Raw genomic sequence first — 27,630 nt, forward strand, 5'->3', positions numbered from 1 at the left:
ACACCTAGTCTGAACTTCAGCCTCACACAATCCTTTGTGTGACAACAACAAATTTATTGAAACATGCCAAGCCTTTGTCAAGCTATAAAATGAGGGATGGTCCTATTATCTCCCTGGTGTGTTAAATAGCAGAAAATATGAAAGCACCGAGCCCATGAAGATGCCTGGTAAACTGGAAGCTGTCATCCGTAGGGGAAAAGAGAAGAAAACAGCAACAAGAAATAAGAGAAGGGAGGAGGGACGGCTGGGTAGTGTGGAACCCACCTAAAAATAATGAGAGTAACAAGAAGCATTGATCAGCTTTACATTTTGGACTGAAATCGGCTCTGACTTAATGTATTCACAAGGGTGCACAGGGAGCAGACAGGAAACCTTCCTGCTTGGCACTCTGTGAGCTCGAAGAGCGCTCTATGAGAGTGCTACATCCAACACCTCCGACAGGAATTTCCTCAACTCTGTGCTCAGAATTTTATGCGCCGGGAAAGCACATGGAGCTGATTGGAGGGTGCGGCTAGGGATGGGGTTTTTTACCCACTGAGAGAAGCCATTTTTCAGCTTAGTTCACAAGGTTTGGGTGCACCTGAGCCTGCCACTGTTGGTGACAGTTAATACTGAACTGGAGAGAGTGAAAGAAATTCCCATATAACCCAAGATGCCTTCCCTTCTCACCTAAAGCTGAGTCCTCATGGCAGACCCAGAAAGTGGAAGCCAAAAGCTACCATCACCATCTCTCCTGTATGCCCTGATACAGGTATTTCTTTGTATGTGTGCATGTATAAGTGTGTTATGTGTGTACATACATGTTCATATGTGTGCTCACATGTAGCAGGAAATGGAGCTCAAACGATGATGTCAGTCATATTCCTCAGTCACTTTCCACCTTATTTATTTAATGTATATGAATGTTTTCCCTGTGCCTGGGCACTCACACTCACACACACACATATTTGTATGTATGCATATGTATGTATGTGTATATATATATGTGTGTGTGCCTGGTGGTGACGTCAGAAGTCAGAAAGGTCCAGATTGCCTGGAACTGTAGCTATGGATAGGTGTGAGCCACCATGCGGTGCTAGTAATTGAACCCAAGTTCTCTCCAAGAGCGACTGATGCTCTTAACCAGTGAGTCTGTCCAGGCCTTCTACCTTACTTATTTGAGACAGGGTGTCTCACCAAATCTGGAGCTTGTTGATTCAGCTAGGCTGGCTGGCCAGTGAGCTCCAGGAATCAGCCTGTCTCTGCTCCTTGCTTCCAGTGGTGGGGTGACAGCTTAGGTGCCCAGTTTTCATGTGAGTGATGGGAATCCAAACTCAGGTCCTCAGGTTTGAGAAGCAAAGTCTTTACCAACAGAGCCATCTTCCCAGCCCACTCACACAAATATTTCTGGGGACTGCCTAAAGGATTTCAGATTCCTAAAGCATCTGGAGAGCTGAATATTGTAACACACACACACAAACACACACACACACACACACACACACACACCATCTCCAGAGAAGCAGGGAGCCAGAATGCCCATTCCCTGATGTAATGTCCAACTGTAGTCTCAGGAGACAGCAGCCTTTGCCTGCATTGCTAACCTTTTACCAGCTTCCACCCATCCCGAGGAGAACTAAGGACCGAGAACACAGTAACATGAGCCCCAATTACCATAATATAAAAACAACTTAGTCATGTTTTCCATGGGCTTTTCCAACCCCAAACTCGAAGTGTAAAGCAGGCATAAAGAGATAAAAATACATCCATGGAACTATAAATAGATGCATACTGTCTGGATATGTGATGCCAAGTTCTGTGCCCCAAATGAGCAGCTGTCTCTAAGAAAACAAGCCCGATGGAGAAATATGAGGATTTCCCCCTTTCACACCATAGTGTGAGAATCCACTGGGAGGGAAGCTGCCCCACAGCTCGGTTTAGAAAGGGTTAAGTCCTCAGTCATCCTATTCTGAAGTGATTTATGATGATGTGTAGAGTTTCAAAACTTTTCCCAGCCCTAGCGAAGCCTTTTCCTTCCTCACCAGGTTCACTGACTCTACTGAAATGGGAAGGAGGCGTGTTTTGCTGATCTGTTAAATTCTTAGTGAAGTTTTCGTGATTTCCAGTGGCTGCTGTTGTTTGAGTTTGGTTTGGAGCAAACCTAAGGTAGCCGTGACATTTCTGGGATGGAATCCAGATGAGGAAGAAGATATAGAAGGAGAAGGAAAAAGAAGAGAAAAAAGGTGGGGAGAAATAAAGGGAGGAGAGACCGAAGGGAAAGGGAGAAATTGTCCCTTTTTTTCACATTCACATTCCTCTGTTTTCCCTCAGCCTGGAAAACATATTAATCCCAGTGCTTTTATGCCCGGAAACAAAGGGACTCAGCCAGACTTCAGGGAAAGGGTGATAAGAAAGATCTTGGAACTCCTCAGAGGGGAAGATTCAGAAATCTCTAGGAATTCACTTTAAGGAAAATCCCTGTGGCAGCAAAGGACCAACACACACAGACCCGAGAGAAACTGCAGACAAATGGAGATACAAACAGTCCCAAGGACAGCAACTTTCACCTCATCCCACTGGACCAGAAGGTAAAAAGACGCAGCCAGAAAGAAAAGGAATCAGCTCAGGCTGGGCTCCCTGGAGCTGCTTCACAAACACGAGCTGCAGCACAGCCCTTTTGTATTGCTCACCCTCCACAAGGAGACAGAGGGCTGGAAGGAGCCGACTTCATCTAGGAAACTGTCCTCGGGACCAGCCTGCGAGTTTCCTTGGAAAGCCTCTACACTCCATCTCCATGAACCACAATGTAAGTGTGCAGTCTTTGCTCTCTGCTGCTTCTTTTCTTGTTGCTTGTCTGAAGAAACGAGGTGTGAATGTTGTTATGATTGCGATGCTTGGTTTACACGGTGCCTGGTGCGTCTCCGAGCATGGCTGAGGCAGAACTAGCCTGCCTGCTGCCCCGTGAGGCAAAGTTGGATTTCCTGCTTAACGACCAGGCACTGACAATCACAGCAGCTTGAAAGGAGCACTCAGACTGTTTTCTGTCCTCTGCTCTCCCTTCTTTTTCTTCTTTAGCTACCCCTTCCCCCTACCCCCAGGCCAAAATAGATAGTGCACAGCTCTGTTTACAGTTAATGATTTTTCTTTTTTTTTCTTTCTTCCCATTTTATTTTTATTTTCACATATTTATTTTCTTTATTACGACCCCTTTGCATCCCCAAGTGGATAACACAATGATGTGGAAAATGGGACCCCGTTTCACCATGCTGTTTGTCATGTGGCTGGTGTGTGGATCAGACTCTCATTCCCCTGCCTTGGAGAGCGGCAGCCACACAGGGCGGAAAGTACCTTTGGCTTCTCCAATCAGCAGTAGGTCAGCTCAGTATCTGAGGCATGCTGGGCAGTCTCGTGGAACTGAGAAATCCGCTCAGGAAGAACCAAACCCTCAGCCTCTACAGAGGAGGAAGCGCATACCTGTGTTGAGATTAGCATCCCCGACAGCAAGGCCAGCCTCCTCAGGTATCAATGGAGTCCCAGTCAGACCTGAGTCCAGACTGATAGCTAGGAGTTCTCCGCGTGAGATGGTCCGAGATGAGGGGTCCTCGGCTCGGTCAAGAATGTTGCGTTTCCCCTCTGGGTCCAGCTCTCCCAATATCCTGGCCAGCTTTGCAGGAAAGAACAGGGTGTGGGTCATCTCAGCCCCGCATGCCTCAGAAGGCTACTACCGCCTCATGATGAGCCTCCTGAAGGACGATGTGTATTGTGAGCTGGCTGAAAGGCACATCCAACAGATCGTGCTGTTCCACCAGGCAGGAGAGGAAGGGGGCAAGGTACGGAGGATCACCAGTGAGGGCCAGATCCTGGAGCAGCCTCTGGACCCCAATCTCATCCCAAAGCTGATGAGCTTCCTGAAACTGGAGAAGGGCAAGTTTAGCATGGTGCTGTTAAAGAAGACTCTGCAGGTGGAAGAGCGCTACCCTTACCCGGTCAGGCTGGAAGCCATGTATGAGGTCATTGACCAGGGCCCCATCCGCAGGATCGAGAAGATCAGGCAGAAGGGTTTTGTCCAAAAGTGTAAGACCTCGGGCTTAGAGGGTCATGTGGTCCAGGAAGGGAACAATGGCGGCAGAGGAGCAGGGAGCACAGGCCTGGGCAGTGAGAAGAGGAAAGAGGACCCAAGGAGAGCACAAGTCCACCCCACCAGAGAGCCTCAGAGAAAACTGGCCACCACCAAGGCAGCCACTCCCCAGCCTCCCCCAACTGCGAGACCCACCACCCTTCCTCCTGCTCCAGTCACAACAGCCACTCGGGCCACATCCCGGGTGGTGACAGTAGCTGCAAGATCTACAACCACGACGGCCTATCCAGCCACCCAGAGGCCCTGGACATCCCGGCTGAATCCTTTCTCAGTCTCCCACAGACCCTCTGCAACAGCGGAGGTAACCACTGCCAGGGGCCCCACGGTCTCAGAGCAGCTCTATCCTCGGAAGGAGCAACAGAGAGAGAAGCCACAGGCCACTAGGAGGCCCAGCAAAGCCACCAACTATGGGAGTATCACCACCATGCCACCTACCACCCTCTGGGAGGCTAGCACAAGAGTTGTGGGCACCAGCCGTTTCCGAGACAACCGGACAGACAGACGAGAACATGGCCCTCAGGACCCAAATGTGGTGCCAGGTCCTCACAAGCCAGCCAAGGGGAAGCTGCCCAAAAAGAAGGACAAAATTCTCAGCAATGAGTATGAAGCTAAGTACGACCTCGGCCGGCCCACCACCCCTCTTGGGGAGGAGGAGCTACAGGTGGACAACATTCCCTCCCAGAATGCCAAGGAGTCGAAAAAGCATGAAAAGCTCGAGAAACCTGAGAAGGAGAAGAAAAAAAAAGGAAAGAGTGTGAAACCAGACAAGCTACTCAAGAGTGAAAAGCAAATGAAGAAAGCTGAGAAAAAGAGCAAACAGGAGAAAGAAAAGAATAAGAAGAAAAAGGGCAAGACAGAGCAGGATGGCCATCAGAAACCCACAGCCAAGCATCTCACTCCAAACCCCAAGAAGTCAGTGACAGACCTGCTGGGATCTTTCGAAGGCAAACGAAGACTCCTCGTAAGTAACTTCTTTGCCATTTTCCCCTGTTTTCTGTGGTTGGGGCATTGATGTGTTTGTTGTGTGTCTTAAAATCACATCTTGGACGACAGGCTGGGGCTGAGCCTGACTCACATTGAAAAAGGTTGGGGCCATGCCTTTAATACTAGCACTTGGGAGGCAGAGGCAGATGGATTTCTGGTCTACACGGTGAGTTGGTGGTTGTGAAACTCAGAGACACTTTTAAAAAATATCTTCTCTCCAGGAAGGCTGCCTCCTCCACCACTGTTCCAATTATTAAAAAACAAAGAGCAGAAAGAATCCCAGGATGGCATGCAGACTGAGTTATTTGCTCTGGTTTCTAGTGCCCCAGAGGTGTGTATGAATTTGGAGTCAGATGTCAGTTTCTCCTGAGGCTGTTTTGGAAACGAGTGTGTGTGCCCACGTTGGGGAAAGGAGATATGCAAGCCTTTCTCTGTTTTGCCTGGTATTCAGAGTACCACTAGTGTTGAGTATGTGGTCATTCATTTCAGGAACCTTCTCTTTGGGCATTATTTGCCACTGTCTGTAAAATGGTAAAAGGATCTAGATAAATTAAAAGAAAGCTTTGGGCAGGAACAAGCCAATCCTAAATGAAAGGTCTTTCCTCATCAAGGACAGAACAGCGACAGCTCTTGTCTGTGACACCTCCTGCATGTACCCATGTTTCAGAACTCCTCCAAGATTCCTGCCCCAACCCTGCCTTCTTAACAGCACAATATTAGTCCAGGCAGCCAAGGAAAAGTTTAACATGTTACACATAATACATAGCAAAAAACCAGGAAGTTCATATTGGGTGAGACTTTTCCTGGATGCTGTTTGGGGAGCCATGGCAAGCCATTGTGACCATGCCCATTCTCCCAAACACAGGTGCTGACTCCTAGCTGCATCCATCCATCTTGCAAGCCAGACAGGCACTCCTCTCTAGGGCATTTCTCAAGAGTCCTTTAGTTTCTCCAAAGTGGCCTAAATTTGACCTGAGCAGGGAGACTCTGGTGACCATGTATCTCTTGTGGTTTGAAAAATTTTAAATGAACATTTAAAATGTTAACTAGGGCCGATGCCTTTGTGGAATTTGTTCTGGAGCATGTCCTGGATTTTCTTTTCATTTCTATCAATAGTGGTGTTAGAGATTAAAAGAAAACCTTAGCTCTGGGAGAGAGAGAGAGAGACTCCCTTTGTTACTTTCTGTAGGTTGAGGTCATTTTAAACCAGAGTTTTCAAGTGACTGTACAAAGTTAGGTAATCAGATGATAGGCTCTTTGTTAAAGTCATTTAACAGCTGCTTGTATATTATCAGACTCCATAAACTGGAATGGAACTGTTCCAGTTAGTGCCATAAGAATCACTGATTTCAAAGTACAACTCTAGCTGGTTGGTACCTGAATGTTTTGTCCTAGATCCACAGAGCCAACCTGCTTCCTGGGGGGCATTGGAAAGCAGAACTTTTTGGCTGCTTTGCTCTCCGAGTACCTGGGACTTTGCCTAGCCCACTAGAGTATCCCCTCACTCAGTTCTGTCCATTTAGCCAACAACAGGCAGAGCGTTCCTCATGGCTAGATTTTAAAGACAGAAAGAAGTAATCAAGGGTGAAATGTCAGGATTGTAATTGTGCACCAGCCTGACAAATACTCTCATTGCCCCAAGCGGGTAATTCAAAAGAATGGGGTTTTCATACTTTATCTCCATGTTAGCTGAGCCTTTGGCTTCTCGGGCCTGTTCCTTGCTCTCTCTGTTAGAGTTGGAATGTCCAGCTGGGGCTTCTCTGCTTTTAACAGTATCCCTGATCATAAATTGTTATCAAATGAAACTCAGAGGCCAGCTTCTGCTGATGTCACATGAGGCAAAACCGAAACCAGCTGGGATTGCTTCTGCCTATGTTGGCTCTTTGGAGCTAGCCAGAGAATCAGGTTTGTTATGAGAAAGAAAATCCTATCAGGATACAGTTCAGTCTGTTAGTCCTGTGTGTGACTAGCTGATCATATCACCAGCGTGTTTTCTGAAGTGCAAATGATGAATGAAGAAAGAATGGGGTAGAGAAGACAAGATGGAGCTACCACGATATCAAAACAAAGCTTCTGGATTAATGACTGGAGCATTAATCGCTTTCCACTCACTTTTCCCACCGAACTCAGCGGATGAAATTCAGGAAGTGTGGTGACGCAATCAGCATTCTTTAAGGCTTGGCAGTCTTGAGCTGTTAAAGTATGGCAGAGAACGTTTACTTCTCTCTACCCTCTACTTAACCTGGTGTGCTGAATGTGTGAGTGGGGCTGCACTCCAAGAAATGGTGTGGACTTTCTGGCTCATTTCTCCAGTTTTTCAGTAACCGGATCCCTGGCTCTATTGTAAAACCCCTGGTGCTTTGTGCTCATTCATACCATTCTTTCAATGTGAAACATCCCATAGCTGCTACTTAGCCAATTACTTAGGGAAGCCCTAGCAGCAACCGTGTAAGTTGTGGTTGAGCAAATGGCTTCTTCAAGGCCTCTAAAGTGCATTGCAGATAGATCCAGGTGTCCCCCTCTTAGGCCAGAGCTCCATCCTTTGAGCTCCCTGCCTCTTGGTTTGTTAAAAAGAGCAGGTAAGACTGTCTATTGAAACTGTGTGGTTTAGTTCTCACAATTCCTACAAGGAATGATTTATCAACCCCTTTCCCCATTGAGAACACAGAAGTTTTGATTACTTGAGATGTTCACCAAAGGCATGTAGTCATTATGTAACAAAGACCACAAGCCCCACATATAGTAGAGAAATAATACATATTGGAAGAACTTTGTTTTGAACTTTGAGCATTTGAGACAAGAGAAGAAACAGTCACATTTTGTACTAAGTGCAAATGTGGAGCTACTGCCTTTACTACACAGCTTGACCCTTGTTACCCAGGCAGGTGGCGAAGAACAGTTGACTAAATCCATTTCCCTATTCCTTTAGACTGCTTGATGTCCATTTGGGAATGGCTACAGAGTTGGGGAATGCTGTTCATCACTGAAACGTTGGTCTTTGTGGAGGATAGGTAATAGACAGTTGTTATTTGGGGACTGTGCGACCCACCTACTTGTCAGCTCACAGGGAGCTTCGATATGCTGAACTGCATGAATTCAAGTTCAGTTCTCAGCTTTCGTTGGCCATGGATTCTCCTATAATCTAAGCTGGCTTATGTTTTCAACACTGTTGGAAAGACCAGGGTATTGAGATGACAATCTACTTTCGTGGTTTAGTTTTAGAAATGGAGTTAAGGTTCTGTTTTACAAGGCAGAAAGTTGGTTTATGGAATTCTTTTAAGATCTAATATTTTGAGCCTAACATAGTGCTTAGGCTAAGAAGGGACTTAAAAATATTTCAAAACTCCCCCCCCCCCGTGTCTTCTGATTCTTGTTTGCTCCCCTTACTTATACAACCAGGCTTTATTCTCCTCTGTGATTCATTGACTCAACATACCATTGGGACAGAAACACAAATAAGATCACAGCACACTGTAAATTCATGACACATGCCCAGAGTTACCTCCATCAAGCTTGCAAGAGGCCAAACAACAGGGGCAGTCACTGAGGAGTGCTATGGTGCTCTTTCTAGGAAGAGAAACCTGAAAACAGTTTCCACTTTAAGCACTGTAGGAAATGCTGCCAAGCTAGAAAATGGAGGCCACAGAGATGTCAACACTGTCAACACACAGGGACAAGCTTTGATGTGTCAGGTGATCAGCTGCTCCCCTTTCCCTGTGCAAACTCCATTTGCTTAGGGAGAAGGTTTTGTTTCATCTAGCTTATGGGCTCTGTCTAGATTGTCATGGTCAGGGATCCCCATGTTTCTGAGTTCCTCCTGCCCCTTATATGGATGGATTGATCTCTGTAAGCTTGAGGAGTGTAGTCAAGTCAATATGGATCACTGGACAGGGACAGAGGTTGAGACCTCAGTGCCTTAAGGAATTTGATGTCAAATATATATATTCACACACATACACACACACACACACACACACACATACACACACATGTATGTATATATATATATATATATACATACATATGTGTGTATATATATATATACATATACATATATATATATATATATACATATGTGTGTGTGTGTGTATGATACAAAATTCTATGTGAGCTGTGAGGACAATTAGAACTGTAATAAAAGCAGTAAGAATTTGAGATATGGTGATAGGGAAGGTGTAGGAGGCTGGAGAACATGGACAAATACAGCAAGTAGAAGAGAAGTCAAAAGCAACAGACATGTTTGTGCTTGGATGCATAGCCCATATTATCTAGGCATATTGCTCAATGCTCAAGACTTTATGAAGTTTTCACAGAGGTTTGTCCGTTGCAAAGATGACAAGGGTGAGAGGGCACAGGCTATCCAGGGTCTGAGCTAAAACAAAAATGTCAGTTCTTTGATAGTGGACTTCACCTTTTCCCCTAAGCCATTCTGCCTAAAATTACTTGTATTTATTTTTAAAATTAAATTGATTACAGTTCATTCACTTTGTATCTCAGCTATAGCCTCCTCCCTCGTCCCTTCCCAATCCCACCCTCTCTCCCTCATCTTCTCCCCAAGTCCACTGATGGGGGGGCCTCCTCCCCTTCCCTCTGATCCTAGTCTATCAGGTCTCATCAGGACTGACTGCATTGTCTTCCTCTGTGGCCTAGTAAGGCTGCTGTCCCCTCAGGGGGAGGTGATCAAAGAGCCAGCCAATGAGTCCATGTCAGAGACAGCCCCTTGAACACTGAGAACCCACTTGAACACTGAGCTGCCATGAGTTACATCAGTGCAGGGGTTCTAGGTTATCTCTATGCATAGTCCTTGTTTGGAGTATCAGTCTCAGAAAAAAAATACTGTGCCCAGATTTTTTTGGTTCTGTTGATCTCTGTGGAGCTCCTGAACCCTACAGGTCTTTCTATCTTCTCCTTCTTTCATAAGATTCCCTGTACTCTGCCCAAAGTTTGGCTATGAGTCTCAACATCTGCTTTGATACCTTGCTGGGTAGAATCTTTCAGAGGCCCTCTGTAGTAGGACCCTGTCCTGTTCACTGTTTTCATCCTCTTCCAATGTCTGTCCCATTTGCCTTTCTGAGTGAGGATTCATCATCTTACCGAGAGTCCTCCTGTAAGACCTGGGGTCTCACACCTCAGGACTTGAAGATCGAGCCCTTCCCAGAAACTTCCCCAGACCAAGACTCGTTGCAAAAGCAAGAGGTTTATTAACCATTGCACAATGGGTCACCCCTGCTGGTCAGCAAAGAGTGGCACCGGGAGACAAAGGCCTTTGGGTTTTTAAAAGAAAAATTGTGGGAAATTTGAAGTTGCAGTTTTGGCAATTTAGGATTGGATGAGGAAACTATAAAGTAAGATAATTGGTTAGTCAAGCTTGGCCAGTCCTGCCAAGTGTGGATGCAGCTGTAATTTAAGGTGGGGGTGGTTAGCTCATCCTTGAAGATTAGGGTTTGCGGAATTTTGGCTGCAGGTCAAAAGCTACTCAGAAGAAGTCTGGGTTCGTTGCTAAGAAACACTATCTCAAAGACAAGGGTCTGGTCCTTCTTTTTGCTGAGTGAAGGTCATTGCTTGCTTGCCTTTTTTTTTTTTTTTTTTTTTTTTTTGTTAAATATATCTGTCCTCACAGATAGGGTCACATTTCTCCATTCTCTGGAAAGGTACTAAGAGGCTTTAGCTTAACCTGGACCTAAAACTCAAAACTATAGGCTTTAGAAGACATACAGTTTACAAAGTTAGTCTAACCCTTTCACTCCTTCCTGCTTTATTTCTTTAGGTGTACAGATTTAGTATGTTTATCCTATATTATATATCTAATATCCACTTATGAGTGAGTATATACCCTGTGTGTCTTTTTGCTTCTGGGATACCTCACTCAGGATGATCTTCTCCAGTTCCCATCATTTATCTGCACATTTCATGATTTCCTTGTTTTTCATTGCTGAGTAGTATTTCATTGTGTAAATATACCACAATTTCTGTATCCATTCATTTGTTGAGGGACATCAGGGTTGTTTCCAGCTTCTGGCTAGTACAAATAAAACTGGAATGAACATAGTTGAGCAAATGTCCTTGTTGTATACTTGAACATCTTTTGGATATATGTCTAACAGTGGTATAGCTGGATCTTGAGGAAGCAGTATTTCTAATTGAGAAATCGCCAGATTGATTTCCAAAGTGGTTGTACAAGTTTACATTCCCACCAGCAATGTTGAAGGGTTCCCCTTTCTCCACATCTTTTCCAGCATATATTGTCACATGACAATATATTGTCACATATATTAGCCATTTTGATGGGTGTAAGGTGAAATCTCAGGGTTGTTTTGATTTGCATTTCCCTGATGGCTAAGGACGTTGAGAATTTCAAGTGTTTCTCTGCCATTCAATAGTCCTTTACTGAGAATTCTCTGTTTAAATTCTGTACCCCATTTTTAATTGGATTACTTGATTTGTTCCTTTTTAACTTCTTAAGTTCTTTATATATTCTGGATATTAGCCCTCTGTCAGATATAGGGTTGGTGAAGATCCTTTCCCAGTCTGTAGGCTGTCTTTTTGTTCTGATTAGTGTCCTTTGCTTTACAGAAGCTTTTCAGTTTCATGAGGTCCCATTTATTGATTGTTGATCTTAGAGCTTGTGTTGTTGGTGTTCTTTTCAGGAAGTTGTCTCCTGTGCCAATGAGTTCAAGGACCTTTTTCAATTTTTCTTGTAACAGATTTAGTGTGTCTGGTTTTATGTTGAGGTATTTGATTCACTTGGACTTTAGTTTTGTGCAGGGTGATAAATATGGTTCTATTTGCATTTTTCTACACGTAGACATCCGGTTAGACCAGCACCATTTGCTGAAGATGCTGTCTTTTTTCCATTGATGGTTTTGGCTTCCTTGTCAAACATCAAGTATCCATAGCTGTGTAGGTTTATTTCTGGGTTTTCTATTCAATTCCATTGATCCACCATTCTGCTTCTATGCCAGTACCATGCGGTTTTTATTACTATTGCTCTGTAGTACAGCTTGAGATGCGGGATGAAGATAGCCTCAGATATTCTATTGTTGTTCAGTATCGTTTAGCAATTCTGGGTTTTTTGTTTTTCCATATGAAGTTGACAACTTTTCTTTCAAGGTCTGTAAAGAATTGTGTTGGATATAATATAGGATAAACATACTAAAATATGTACACCTAAGGAAGCTAATTAGGAAGGAGGACTCAGGCTAAGATGCTCAATCCCCAGTCAGAAAGGCAAAGAGGATGGACATCGGAGGAGGCAGAAAACAGAGAAAAGGAAGGAGCCTACCACAGAGGGCCTCTGAAAGGCTCGACCCTGCAGGGTATCGAGGCAGATGTTGAGACACATAGCCAAACTTTGGGCAGAGTATAGGGAATCTTATGAAAGAAGCAGGAGATAGTAGGACCTAGAGAGGACAGGAGTGCCACAAGGACAGCGACAGATGCTAAAAGTCTGGGCACAGGGATCTTTTCTGAAACTTATACTCCAGCCAAGGACCATTCACGAAGATAGCCTGGAACCCCTGTACAGAGGTAGCCTATGGCAGTTCAGTATCCAAGTGGCCTCCATAATAATGGTGACAGGGACTGTCTCTGACATGAACTGATTGACCTGCTCTTTGATCACCTTCCCTCAAGCGGGGAGCAGCCTTACCAGGCCACAGAAGAAGACAATACAGCCACTCCTGATGAGACCTGATAGACTAGGATCAGAGGGAAGGGGAGGAGGACCTCCCTTATCAGTGGACTGGGAGAGGGACAAGAGTTGGGAAGAGGGATGGTGGGATTGGCAGGGGAGGAGGGAGGTCGGTACGAGGGGATACAAAGTGAATAAACTGTAATTAATTAAAAAAAAGTAAAAAAAAAAAAAAGAATTGTGTTGGTATTTTGATGGAAATTGCATTAAATCTGTAGATTGCTTTTGGAAGGATGACCATTTTCACTAGGTTAACCCTACCAATCCATGAGCATGGGAGATCTTTCAGTCTTCTGATATCTTCTTCAATTTCTTTCTTCAGAAACTTAAAGTTTTTTCAAACAGGTCTTTCACTTGCTTTGTTAGAAGTCACACCAACATACTTCATTTTATTAGTGGCTATTGTGAAGGGTATAGTTTCCCTAATTTCTTTCTCAGCCCTTTTGTCTTTTGTATACAGGAGGACTACTGATTTTTTTTTTTGAGTTAATTTTGTATCCAGCGACTTTGCTGAAGGTGTTTATCAGCTGAAGGAGTTCTTTGGTTGAATTTTTGGGGTCGCTCATGTATACTATCATGTCATCTCACTTCTTCCTTTCTGATTTGTATCTCTTTTATCTCCTTTAGTTGTCTTGCTCTAGCTAGGACTTAAAGTACTATGTTGAAGAGATATGGAGAAAGTTGGCATCCTTGCCTTGTCCCTGATTTCAGTGGGATTGATTTAAGTTTCTCACTGTTTAGTTTGATGTTGGCTATAGGTTTGCTGTATATTGTCTTTACTATGTTTAGTTTAGTTTATATATGTCTTCACATATGTTTAGTTATGTGCCTTGTATCCCTGATCCCTCAAAGACTTTAAACATGAATGGTTGTTAGATTTTGTCAAATGATTTTTTTGGCATCTAAGATGATCATGTGGTTTTTCTCCTTCAGTTTGTTTATATGGTGGGTTACATTGATGGATTTCCGTATATTGAACCACCCCTGCATGCCTGGGATGAAGCCTACTTGGTCATGGTGGATGATATCTTTTATGTGTTCTTGGATTCGGTTTGCAAGCATTTTATTGAGTATTTTTGCATCAATTTTCATAAGCAAGTCAGGTCTGCAGTTCTCTCTCTCTCTCTTTGTTGGGTCTTTGTGATCAAGGTGGGAGGCTGGAGAGATGGCTCAGGGGTTAGGAGCACTGGCTGCTTTTCCAGAGGTCCTGAAGTCAATTCCAAGCAACCACACAGTGGCTCACAACCTTCTGCAATAAGATCTGGTATCAAGGTGACTGTGGCTTCACAGAATGAGTTTGATAATGTTCCTTCTGCTTCTATTTTGTGGAATAGTTTGAAGAGAATTGGAATTAGCTTTTTTTTGAAGGTCTGGTAGAATTCTGTGCTGAAACCATCTGACCCTGGCCTTTTTTGGAAGGGAGACTTTTGATGACTGCTTTTATTTCCTTCTGGTATATAAGATTATTTATCTACTTACCTGATATTGTTTTAATTTTGGTAAATGGAATCTATCAATAAAATTGCCATTTCATTTAGATTTTCAAATTTTGTGGCATATAGGCTTTTGTAGTAAGACCAAATGATTGGATTTCTTTGGTGTCTGTTGTTATATCTCCCTTTTTGTTTCTGATTTTGCTGATTTGGATAGTTTCTTTCTGCCTTCTACTTAGTTTGGCTAAGGGTTTGTCTATCTTGTTGATTTAGTTGCTTTTATTTTATGGTTGATTTTGGTCTGATAACAAGAGTAAAGAGGACCCTTAAGCCTTGGGAGAGTGCCTGCAAGGCCAGAAGCCAGGGGGTGAATCATGCAACATGAACATCACCTCCCTCAGTGAGTTAAAACCTCCCTGGGCAACAGCTCTGTGGGAGAAGCTGCCATGCAGGGGAGGAAGAGCATCTCTCAGATTACATATTGTCTGCAGCTCTTAATTATACATGCCCAGGAGGAGAATACTTGAGGAGGCTTTGAGAACTTTTAAAATATGGTCATGGACCACAAGGCCCCATGACAAAGAATGAGACGATGAAATGAAGCCTGTGTATGGCTATGAAGTAAGGGGACAGTAATTATCATTCATCTAGAGTCTGGGATGCTGTGCCTTGGAACTCCTTAAAATATATTCTAAATATGGGCTTGGAGTCCAAAATCATGAACAGTGGATCTTTTTACCTTTGTCTTCATTGTTTCACGTTCCCATCTAAACAACATTTTGTTCATTCCAAAATGGTCTATTTATGAGCAAAGACAAGCCAAAAAATAAAAATAACAAATATGTCAACTTAAAACTTCAAAATTCATCCTTCCCTATCAAAACATATAGCTACTTAAAAACAACCAACCAACAAGCCAAAAATATGATCAACATATCTTTTTAGAACCACCCTAATTTTTTTTTCCTTAAGGCTAAGTCTAAATTAATTAATAAATTTTAGGTAGTATGTGGAATTTTTATACTTCTGCTCATGGAGATTACATCTTTTAAAACATCTTTTAAATTTCCTGGCTGCTATGTCCATCTGAACAGGCATGAAAGAGAAAATCAAAAATGAACTGCAGCAAGTCTACTTAAAAAAATGAACCAAGAAAAACATTTTAAAACAAAACTAAAAACCTTTTCTAATGTTCCACTCAGAGGCTTCCAGAAGCATTTTGATTTTCTGGAGGGAATATTTTGTCCAGCACAGAAATGTCAGCAGGAAAAGCTTGTAGGAATGAATAAACAACTAAGATAGAGAAAAATAAACAGCAAGATAGATTTGGAGCCAAACTTACTGGCCGTTTTTGAGGAGATATTTGACAGAGATTAACAACCCATTAACACCCCCACCCAAAATGCTAACCTGGTAGACAAAGACTTTAAGAAGAGCTTATAAGTTTTTGGTGGGTAAATGGAAACATTTACATGTTACATTTGAACATGGCTAAATGCAAGAAAATGTTTATTATATTTATATATAATATACATACATTATATACATACATATATGGGTTTGCTTCCAAGCCTCAGAAGTGAACCAATTTAGGGGCCTGAACAGGCCTCACTACGGCACCTGCGCTGTGAGTTCTCCTGGTTCAGGGGGATTAAGAAGGGCCTGACCAGCATCAGAAAACAGCTCCACGGCTTCCCACTCCCAGAGCAGGCAATGCGCTGCTGCTCATTCTCAGGGTGTGGGAGATAGTTTTGGTTCGTGCTTGGAAAACCTGTGATATTGGAGGAGGCTTCAAAAAAGGCAATTAAAATTACCAAAGGATCAGAGAAGCTTTTGTGTTAGGGTAGATTCCAAACAGTGAGGTATTCTTAGAGGATACAAGAGAACCTAGACAATTAACTAAATACGTACACAAATACATGCATATACACATGCATACATACGTACATATACAACATACATACATTCATACACAGAATAATCAAAGAATACTCATTTTAACCAAAATCAGTGATCAAAATATCTTTGGGTACCTTTTTTTTTTTTTTTTTTTTTTTTCAGAAGAGTCATAAAATATGGATGAAAAAACCCAGATCTGCTTAGAGAAGGCTAAAGTAAAACAGTTAGAGCCATCTGATAGAGTAGGGCTGGGCTCTAGTATCAAAATCCCCCTCCTTGAGGCCAGTGTGACAATAAATGTCATTTATATGGTAAAATATACCCCCCAAAGCCATCATACTGTCTGCAAGGTTACCTAGTAAAAATTCTAATCTATCGTGTTCAGGGCCTGGTTGTGAAACTCTTTCAACATTGTAGAAGTGATTTAAAAAAAAAATTGAATTACCCAGTGTCTAATTAATTAGTTAGGATAATGAAGATCTAAATGAGGGAAGGCAGATGATTATTGCATGTCAGATATTCACAGAATGTGAGAGACTTGAAAAACAAATATCTCTGCGTGGCCACAAATAGGAAAACCACGACACAGATGAAATGACGGTAAATTAGAGAACTGAGCAGAGACCTCTAAACTCCCTGGACTAGTTTTTATTTTTCTTAAAACACAAAGGCTGTCTAAATCGTCATTCGGGTTTTGATTATGCGGCCACCTAAGAAAGCAGCTAACAGTTTAGTTGCCCTCTGCTCTCATTTGTCTCTGTGTCTGGCCTCATTGTGACTTGAGCACTATGAACTAACACTTGCCTGTCCTTCCATGCCTCCAGCTGATCACCACCCCCAAGGCTGAGAACAACATGTACGTGCAGCAGCGGGATGAGTATCTGGAGAGCTTCTGCAAGATGGCCACCAGGAGAATCTCTGTAGTCACCATCTTTGGTCCTGTCAACAACAGCACCATGAAAATTGACCACTTCCAGCTAGGTGCTCTTTGGCATTTTATCGTATTTTGTTTGTTGGTTTGCTTGCTTGCTTGCTTCTTATCTGTGGTGGGACTGTTAGGAAATGTGTGAATGTGAAGGTTCCACTCGGGTTCACAAATCACACCACGAGATCGGGTCCACGTGGGAGGTTTATTAGGGGAAGGGGGGAGAGGGAGAGAGAGAGAGAGGAAGAGTAAGGAAGAGAAGAAGAGAGAGAAAGAAAGAGAGAGGGGGAGGGTTCCAGTTCTCTTATAGGGTGATCCAGGGCATGTGCAGGTAGTTCCAGGTGGTCAGGGTGTCTTCACAAATGCCTGATAACCGGTTAGGTCCCTTGGAGCTGGCTGTAGAAGTGCCTGCTTACTGATCCCAACATTCCTCCCTTTTTCTATAATTAAAAAGAGGGAGCTTGGCCTGCCTTTTATAAGGTAAGTTAAAGTCTATAAATTTAGGCTCATTGGAAGCAGCTCTTGGTTGTCATGCAAGAGGTTGAGAGAGAGAGGAATTATAGTAACAAAATGGTTAGGTTGTAAGGTTAAGAATAAGAGAAGTCTCTGCCCTGGAAAATTTAGGGTAGAGGGTTGTCAATAGAGAGAGTTGCTAGCCACACAAGGCAGCAGCAGGTAGGGACGGGGGAATGCTGGGAGAACCTGGAGTTGCTTGTCCTGGTCCTGAAGCACACCACTTCAGCCTTTTGTTAACAATAAGTGAATAACGGGCATAGATTCTCTTCTGGCTACTTCCTGCTGACACTAGGGGCGCTGTAGGGAGGCCAAAAGGCTGAAATGTTGGCCAAGTCCAGGAAGAATCAGCTGCTTTGATGCTTTCCAGGGTCTGCAAGAGCATCTATGGCTGGGAGGAAAGGTGCAGGTCCAGCTTGTTGGAAGTCTGTGAGGTCAGAGCTGAACACCTGCAGCTTGTTGGAAGTCCGTGAGGTCAGAGTTGAACACCTGTAGCTGCTTTGGCGCTATTGTGGCTGTAGGAAACATCTGTGTCTGGCAGGACACTGAAACACATATATAGGCAAAAGATAAAGTTGAGTATAGAGAAAATTTTGTAGGTATACATTGAAAGGTTTGGATTGATGAAGCTTGTACATGGGAACCTCTGTCTACCTGGAGGGACCTTTATTTACCCAGTCACTGGCAATATTTAAAGAAGGCTTTGTTTTTGACTTGTCATTGAGGTGAGGTTTGGTTACAGAAGCATGTAAACTTAGCGGACCTAATGCCAGCTGGCATTAGGTGTAGAAACCTGAAATTCTCCAGCCTGTCTGGAGGGACAGGCGTTTGGACATCTCCCATTGGGGGCAGAGAAGTAGAGGAACCGTATGCGAGGGGGGACCTTCCCATGAGTGAGCGAGGTGGGGAAGGAACCCATAGAGGGGGTGTACTCCCCAATGGAGAGTGTGGCCGAAAATGAAAGTCAGCATAGAGGGTCAAACCTAGACAATTAAGGCTACAGCTGAGGGGGGTCCCTCTGTCTCAAAAGATAGTAGGAAGTTGCCAGAGCTCTGTGGTCTGGCAAGAGAGGAGTTTATGCTGAGAAAATGGATTGAACTCACCAATTTAGCCAGTGGTTGCATGTAGTAAACGGCAGTTTGGTAGCCAGGAAAGGAAGTCCCAAAACCAGGGAAAGGGGAGGAGTCCCACCTTTTGAGATGGGCAATGAGTGCAGTACTTATCTGGAATCTAGTTGTCCTGAGAGGTAGATTTAGGTGGACTTTCTGCAGCTTACAAGAATTACTTTTAAGTTTTAAGAAGGAGATAAAACTTTAGACATGTTAGTATTACAATTGTACTCTGCATTGAGAAAAAGGCAGTAGACATACATATGTGTTAACGGCATAAGTACTTTTTAAGGTGAACTCTGAAAAAGCAAAAGCCTTTTATAAAATAAAAGGGAAACTCACTTGATTTTAACCTTTAGTATAAGCATAGACATTGTGGAGGCTTACAATCTTGAGCTTAGGACCTAATAGTGGAATAGTGGTATAGTGGAATGTTTTTGCATCAGAGTTAGATTAATAAATTAGAGTTTTACTGATAAAGGTCAAAACTCTGGACAGTCAATACAACAGTAGCATAACAACAGGAAGAAATATTAAGCCTTTTTGCCTATTTAAGATACTTTAAATCACCTTAGACCTTGTAACCTTTATAACTTGCATTTACCAACCTTAAAACATTTTTTAGAACCTCAAACATTTATAAGTTGCATTATCAAACTTAAGACACTTTTTAAGACTCTCAAATATGTGTAACTTGTATTTTTATAACCTAAACTCCTTTTATCCTTAGACCCTACATAAGCTATATATATTTTATCTAACAGTGGATCTAATTGTCTACTCTTTAGCTGCAAAGCTACCATTAGCTTAGCATAGCCATCAAGGTGATCAGAGACCTGAGAAGGACAAGTTATGAGCTAAATAAATATACCAATCCATGTGCCAATCAAAATAACAGAAATGACTAGTTAGTCCATCACCTAGGCAGTGTCCCTGGCTCCTGTGGTCTCATAACGTCATGGGCAGAGGTGGTCCAGCTAGGCACAGAAGACGAGACTGTTTCTGTGGAGAAAGAAATGAGAGAATGGCCTCACCTCACCCTTAGCAACCTGAAACATTGACTCTCCAGGTGTTTTGGCCACAGTTTAGGCTGGGCCCTAGCAGTGGGACAGTTGGGGCAGTATTGCCCATAGTTAGCATACCACAATCCAGAGTCGAAGTCATCTGTCATTGTGCCCAAATCTTCTCAGAGACCTTGGGGAGCCACTGTCAGGATTTTGGGACTTTCTGTCACAATAAGCTTACACATGTTAAAATGCCATATTCATCAGATCTCTGACAAGCTTGAGGGTCAGCATGTCTGAGTTACTTTGTCTGTCTTTATTATCTGCTCTAAACTGTGTCCTATAAAACAGAATGCTATCTAGAACGATATTTTAAGTAGATTTATAAAGGCAACTTTAGTTACCCACCCTAGGCTTAACCTTAAAAAAACTAAACAAAGACACTAGGTATAGCTCAACATCTTAACCAACTGTAGTTGTTAGCATAACTTTAAATCTGCTCATTTTGAACTAAAATTAAAGCAAACCTTTTAATCAGGTATAGTTTATACAGGAGCTAGCAAATCTTGTTGCTCCTACCACTTGCATTAAAATTAAACAGTAAAAAACTTTGCATTTAGCACTAATCAGACGACTGAACATAACTCAGACCTAAACAAAAGTGATCGTAAACTCATGGCTTTACCCTCTTTATCTCTGGACTAGTGTGGTGGCTGGCCACGTGTAACTGAACTCAGCATCCACGATCCCCATCATTAAAATAGAACTTTGCATTTTGACATGATCCTGTTGGAGCCCAGCGTCTATGATTTGCTTTTTATAGGCAAAGCAAAAACAAGTTACATTAATATAAAGAGGAGTTTTGAAACTGCCAATTTTTTTTTTAAATAACTTTCCTGTAGCAGGTAACATAAAGGTAACATAAACTCTAAGGAACTAGAACAAGTTTTAAGGAACTAGGTGAAAACATGTTTCTCCATAAACAAAGCAGCTTAACAAACAAACAGCTCTCCACAAGATAAATTTTAAAAACTGTAATTTTTTAAATTAGTCCAAACCATATGGCTCAGTTTTACTTAGTAAAATTAATAAAATAAATACTAAAGTATTTTTATTCTCTCAAAGTATCGAGAAACTTTTAAATTTTTTGTTAGACTACCCAAGATCATTGTCATAGCAAAATGCCTGATAGACTTTAAATATTTTGTAGCCTTAAACATTTAAACATTTTTTAAAACCCGTTTTTGCAAGATCAAAACAAAGTAACCCTTTTGTAGAAGTCACAAGGCATAACCATAATCTTAAATGTCAAACCCAGATTTTAAAACCAGAATTTACCAGTGCAAACAATTTAATTTCTAAAACCAATACCAATTTAAAATAACTCATCCTTTTAACCTAGAAGGAAATGAGAATTTTTGACCAAGGTTACCCTTTTTTTTTTTTAACCCATACCGAGATGGCAGTCAAATTATAACCCACATGGTAAAGTCAAGATGGCGGTGAGGCACTGAGGCACTTTATATACCACGTGGTAACCTGTAAATATGCATTCATAGAGCTTATAAACACATAGGCACACATTTTAAACAAGTTTTATGAGGCCTTTTAGAACATAAAACAGAAGGTAGACACAAACAAATACTGCACAGAGACATTGAGACAAAAAACACTAACCAGCTGGCCAAATTTCCCGGGACCAAAACTGACTCTTTTGGGGCAGGCCGAACATACTGATTCCTCGTAGGTAAAGGGCCCTGATGCCCCAGTAAGACACCGAGAGTGGGCTGTTGCCCCAGGAGACACCCAGTGGCACTCACTGGGACCAGGTGTACAGATTACCCATCAAAATACTGAAAATATTGATGAAGCTAGGGGCGTCCCCCTGAACTTTGGCAGCTGTGACCACCTTGATCATGTCTTGCTACCCAGATACAGACACCTCGAGCTCTGAGGAATTTTCAGAACAGAGAACAGAAAGTACTACACATACAAACATTGCACAGAAACATTTAGACACTTACGGCCGGCATAAAAACCTCCGGGTCAGGTTCCTGGAGTCTTGGGGTCCCGGGACGAGCCCCCAAAATGTTCTGCCCGGTTTTCGAACCCCAAAAGACCAGGAATAACTAGACTCCGCTGTAAATAAATGGTCAAAATGCTACATTTTGAATTGATTGGCTATAGGAAGGTTCCCAGACCATTAATGACCAGGTGTACCTCCCTAGGGGGATGGTCCAGTTTCCTAGCAACTGTATCTCTAGTGGGTGCGGAAAGAATGCAAGCAGTGAGGTGGCTCTTCACCTCAGAGCATTACTAGAATTTTTTTATGGTACATATTTTAGGTCTTAATTTAAAATATTGATAAACAATTTGTATGTAACAATGAACCCCTAAGCAGAACAGTATAAAGCAATTTAATAATCTTATATTTTAAACCAATGCAATTTGAACAGATATTTGTAACTTTGAAATTTTATTATTATATAAAATTTATTTTGAAGCAGGATAGTGAAATGTAACCTTTCATTTTTATAAAAATCCATACCAACTTGAAATGAGGCCTAAAAGACAAGATAAACAGTTAATTATGGTTAAGACTTATAAACGTAAACCCAATGAGAAAATTATAAAGATTTTATAAAGCATTTGAAAATACAAGAGCTGAGTATAGAAATCTGGAAGAGAGCTTTTAAATAGAAGCCGCTTGGGAAAGGGGCGGAAGGATCGCACTGGAGAAAGGCACATGGGAGGCGGGGCCTCTTTGCCCAAATTAAAGATGGCGCTGGCCATGTGGAAGCCTCTGATGAAACCAAGGTCTCGCCCATTTTTTCCCAAAGCCAAGATGGCTGTGCCCAGGGGTTTTCGCGGGAATTTTAAATTTTGTAAAGCTCCCTACCAAGTTTTGAAAAGTCGATTTTGGCGCTGTGTGTCTCCGCATCTCAGAATGCTGTCGGCCGCCGGGACTGTTGCGACTCAGGCTGTTTATCTTGGTGAAGACCCCGGCCCGACCACTTGCGGCGGAGCCGGGCATGGCGGGTGGGACGAGGGGTGCCGCAGGTGGACGCCTCGGCTCATGCTCCGCGGGTCTCCGCTCAGCTCTCCGCGCCAAGAGGTGGTGGCAGTGGAGGTGGAGCAGCAGGCAGGCGGGGTGGAACTTTATCCACTGGGTCAAAGGCAGAACTCCTTAGATTTAGTTTTATGGTTAGAAGGAGTTTAGTAGGAGAACAGGAGGAACAGAGAGGAATTTTAGAGCGAAGGAGAAAGAAAGCCTGGGTACCTCCTTCCCTTTACCAGTTTGCTGACAATGGTTAAGAAGATCCCATAAAATACTGGGATTTAACGTGCCGTTAATCGGCCAATTCGGACCCTTACCTAAGAGTATGTAGGCCAGGTTTTTATAGAGGTGTATGAGTTTGGAAGCTTTTAACTGGGGTTGTAAACCCAAAGTATTAAAACTTTATAGAAGACATCCCAGTGGAGAAGTCGAGGGAATAGATGGCGTCATATGGGCGTTTTCCATTGGGAGGCGAGAGAGATGTGGCCTTTAATGGCGTCCCAGAAAAAGGCAGGTCTCTGGAGAGAGCGATCTGGTCTGGTCCAATATCTCGTCAGATTTTGGCCAGGGATCGAGGCACGAGGCCCTGTGGCACGGCCGGAAGAACACGGTTTTGCCCAGCTAGGGCTTTCTGCAAGAGCAGGTAGAGAAAACCGCGTGTAGAAGGCTCCCAAGGGAAACTGAGGCCCTAGTAGATATGGGGTCTAGCAATAGGGATATGGTGACCAAAAGGGAAACTTACCAATGTAGCTGGTGTTGGATGACTTTGTAGCGAACTGGAAGCAGGAAAGTGGAGATCTCAGGTGCATTTGGAGAAAAATAGGTCTCCAGAAGCCCCGGCGCACTTGGTGAACTTGCTGGAGGTAACCTATCCCGGCCAAAACGCACCAATGTTAGGAAACGTGTGAATGTAAAGGTTACACGCGGTTCACAAATCACACCACGAGATCGGGTCCACGTGGGAGGTTTATTAGGGGAAGGGGGGGAGAGAGAGAGAGAGAGAGAGAGAGAGAGAGAGAGAGGAAGAGTAAGGAAGAGAGAGAGTAAGAGAGAGAAAGAAAGAGAGAGGGGGGGGCTCCAATTCTCTTATAGGGTGATCCAGGGCATGTGCAGGTAGTTCCAGGTGGTCAGGGTGTCTTCACAAATGCCTGATAACCGGTTAGGTCCCTTGGAGCTGGCCGTAGAAGTGCTTGCTTACTGATCCCATCAGGGACAGTTGTTATGGGAGAGGTCTTAGATAGGGCTTTGAGGATATCCAAAAAGACACTGGAATGTTTGGAGGGTCCTCTGCTTGTGGTGACAGAGATCCTGTCTATCTGTCAATCAATCATCTATTTGTCTGTCTATCTATCTATCTATCTATCTATCTATCTATCTATCTATCTATCATATATCCAGTAGAGCCAGAAAAATTCTGGCTTAAGATGTCATGATTTTAAAACAAAGATATGAAAGTACTCTTTTTTTTTTTTTTTAAGTCAGAAAAGTGGAGCAAAAGTATTACATGAGAAAAGTATTACATGATTGGATAATCAAAGGAGGATAATCTCTTGGTTCCTGTGTCCCCTTGGCTGTGAGTAGTACCAGTCAACATGCCTACAGGCCTTATGCTATGGGTGATTCATCATACATGTGGACCTATGAGACCCCTAGATGTTGGCAACCCTGAAGAGGGAATTAGCTAAGTTAGAAACTGTTAGGCTAAATAAAAAGCCAGTGAAAATACGGGTTGAACTTCACCCAAATCCTTTTGGAGAGCAGAAGAATTTGGCTGAACTTTAGAGTTTTTGCAATTTTTCAAGTTGCTGATGTGTATGAGGTTCACGAGGCACAGCTCAGCCTCAGGCAGCTAAGATGTAATTTGCAGCAGTTCCCATGGGCGTCTTGCTAGATTCACTGATTAGTCAAGTCTCACACTAAGAAGGCTTGGACCAGAGGCAATGGTTTCTTTTACAATTCTTTTATCTATAAAATTTTCCATGTGAAAAGTGTGTGTGTGTGTGTGTGTGTGTGTGTGATATTTTGGTTATTTTTTTTTACCCCCTCTCATACACCTCCATCTCCAACTGACACCCTTCTTCCCATAAAAAGTTTTATATTTTTTGAAAATCTTCTCTTTTTTTAAAATTTATTTATTTATTATGTACACAATGTCTGCATATATGCCTTCACATCAGAAGAGGGCACCAGATCTCACTATAGATGGTTGTGAGCCACCATGTGGTTGCTGGGAATTGAACTCAGGACCTCTGGGAGAGCAGCCAGTGCTCTTAACCTCTGAGCCATCTCTCCAGCCCCCGAAAAATCTTTTCTTAAACATTAGTTTACCTGCTTTTATTGTTTAGTTATAACTAGAGTTCTTTGGATTCATCCTTTATATTTCATTACCATCTGTATTTTTTCATAAGATACATTTCTTCTGAAAATATGCAAAAATATTTTTCCAACTAATTAACATTTACACAAAATAATATAGCCCAGCTCAGATTTTTCTGATGCAGGATCTGGTACAAATGACACGTCTGTCCTAATTATGATGTCAACTGGATATGCATATAGACTAGTTTTCTAGACTATTCACTTTTACTCATGACAGCAACTGCTACCATATGATCTATTATACGTGGTCTAAGCATAGGCACAGTGTTACACAGCAGCTCTCCAGAACTGGGCTATACATTTTCAGCTATGCTTTTTCTTCATTCATTAGCTCACCATCCCCTGAAGTGGCTGCAAAGGATACATAAGTAACATCCTTTTCGGTGCCTCAACATAAATCATCATGTGCCTGTAACTGATAGGTGAACTCTATCCCTCTTCTGTGTGTATGTATGTGGGAGAGAATAATGACCTTAATGAACAACGCCAGCTAGATATGGTGACACACATCTTGGGAGGCAGAGGCAGACATATCTTTGTGAGTCTAAGGGCAGCTTGGTCTACACAGTGATACTCTGCTTCAACAAGAATCAAGTAAATCAAAGAAACAAAGTAAGTAGTTCTGGAGGACAGGAGGTCCACACCCAGAGTTACAATTTATTCGTTATGGGAGCTTGGGCAGGTTAAATCTTAACTCATATTTTTGGTTATGAGCCTAGCCTTTCACAGTTGGACCATCTCTCCAGCCCAATTCTTAAGTCTTAAAAGGAACAGAATCTACTTCACAGGCTGTGCTTACACACCCCTCCTGATAAGGGGCACTATTATTGTGGCCATCCTTATCATCTTCGTTGGATTTGGTGATCCAAGTAGTCTGCAGATCAGATGGGCTGTCACAATGGTCACCAGGAAAACAATTGCTGTTGCTTCCTGCTAGTTATAAAATGCTGACTTGCTCTTTCAGGTCAGATTGCATTCGTCCTCTTGATGATAAATGAGAAGCCCAAGAGACTAACAACGTAAAGGCGTATTTCGTGGTTAACAACGATTCAAACCATTTGTTTCCTGGAGTTTCACATAGTAGCTTGAGCCAGCAGGCTTCGTGATACTCCAGATGTCTAGAGAGGAAATCGGCATTCAGCCCAGCACCGGGCTGGCAGGTGATGAAAGTTCTCCCCAGGCAGGTGTTCTCAGTGTCAAAAGTGCTACCTTCCAACTCTTCTCATTCCTTACTTCAGAGGAGTTTGGAAAAGCCATTACATCTTCTACTTCAAACTTGGTATAGTCATATTATAAGCATCTGGAACCGCCTTGAAAATTTTTAGCATTATTCTGGTGTTTTCTAGAAATCTGGATTGAATATGACTGTAGGGGAGGTTGAGGGTTTTTTTTTTTTTTTTCTTTGTTTGTTTCCCTGACTTATTGGAAGTCCGGTCTTTCAGTTTGCATCCTTGCCTCACAGAGTGACAGTGCTGGCCTGATTTGGAGTGTGGGGAGCATTTTTTCTCTCTCACCTAATTCCTGGAAGGCCCTTCACTCCCTGTGTTATGTCCCAGGTTACCCTATGAGAAAGGCTTGTAGGTCTATCAGCCAAGACTGGGAATCAGTTATGGGAAAATAAAACTTGGCGTGAGCCAGAGTCTCAGTGAACCAAATCTCAGCTCTGCCTGGTTTTCAGCTGGAGATCTGTCCAGTGGTTTTACTTCTCCTTAAATAGGAAGCAAGTCCTCTGCATTTCTCCAGAGTTTTACTGGGCCCTGAAAGCAGACACTGACAACCAGATACAATGTGTGTGTGTGTGTGTGTGTGTGTGTGTGTGTGCATGTGTATTATGTGCACATGCCTCACCTTACCCCAGGATGATTATATTCAGAAGCCAGTGGAAGACACTTGATGTTTTCCTCTATCACTGGTCACTTTATTTCTTTTGAGACAGGTTCTCTTGCAGAACCTGAAGCACACTGTTTTCACTAGAGGTCCCAATATCTGCCAGTATTGATCCACTAATGCTGACGTGTTACATGGGTGCTAGGGATTTGAACTTGGATCCTCATGCTTGCAAAGCAAGTGTCTTAACCACTGGGCTATCTACCCATCTCTGGTAACTTTTTTTTCTGAAGAAATGAATGTTTAGGGGTAATTAATAAAAAGGGCGTAGAAAAAGTGATGGGTGTGGAATACAATACAAGAAGAAACAAAGTAAAAATCGTTTATATGAATAAGCAATACATGTGGATGCATTTTAAACTAACATACAAATAAGAATGGCAGAATACAGTCTAGTCTCAAGTATTGCTTGTCTTCAATTTCACTGAAGAAAATTACATTATATGGTGAAGCTCACAATCATCAGCACCCATAATAATCCCCCCAAATCCTTCTTTCCCCTTGAGGCAATCCAGAAAAACTGATCTTCTGACTCCAACCATTGTTTTCATCTTTGGTTACAGCGTCTGGCAGCTGCCCCTTTTACACATCACCACCCTTAGTAAGATAGAAATCCCAGGTGAATGGATTTC

At 42.7% G+C, this 27,630-nt stretch overlaps 1 protein-coding gene across 2 annotated transcripts in view; it reads left to right on the plus strand.

The window, feature by feature from the left end:
• The first annotated feature begins 2,068 nt into the window (after positions 1 to 2,068).
• The window catches only part of Ccdc80 (coiled-coil domain containing 80), a 44,650-nt gene continuing 19,088 nt past the window's right edge, over positions 2,069 to 27,630 (plus strand). The window contains exons 1-4 of one of the 2 annotated variants that reach the window (XM_055625072.1): positions 2,069 to 2,222; positions 2,311 to 2,785; positions 3,202 to 5,078; positions 16,948 to 17,104. In XM_055625072.1, coding sequence (XP_055481047.1) covers positions 3,213 to 5,078; positions 16,948 to 17,104 — 2,023 coding nt within the window. In that variant the 5' untranslated portion in view covers positions 2,069 to 2,222; positions 2,311 to 2,785; positions 3,202 to 3,212. Of the gene's footprint in view, positions 2,786 to 3,201; positions 5,079 to 16,947; positions 17,105 to 27,630 lie in introns of both variants that reach the window. The other variant, XM_055625071.1, reaches the window with a different exon arrangement.

Source organism: Psammomys obesus, unplaced genomic scaffold (genome assembly GCF_907164565.1).
Source record: "Psammomys obesus unplaced genomic scaffold, mPsaObe1.curated_primary_1811, whole genome shotgun sequence".
NCBI lineage: Eukaryota > Metazoa > Chordata > Mammalia > Rodentia > Muridae > Psammomys > Psammomys obesus.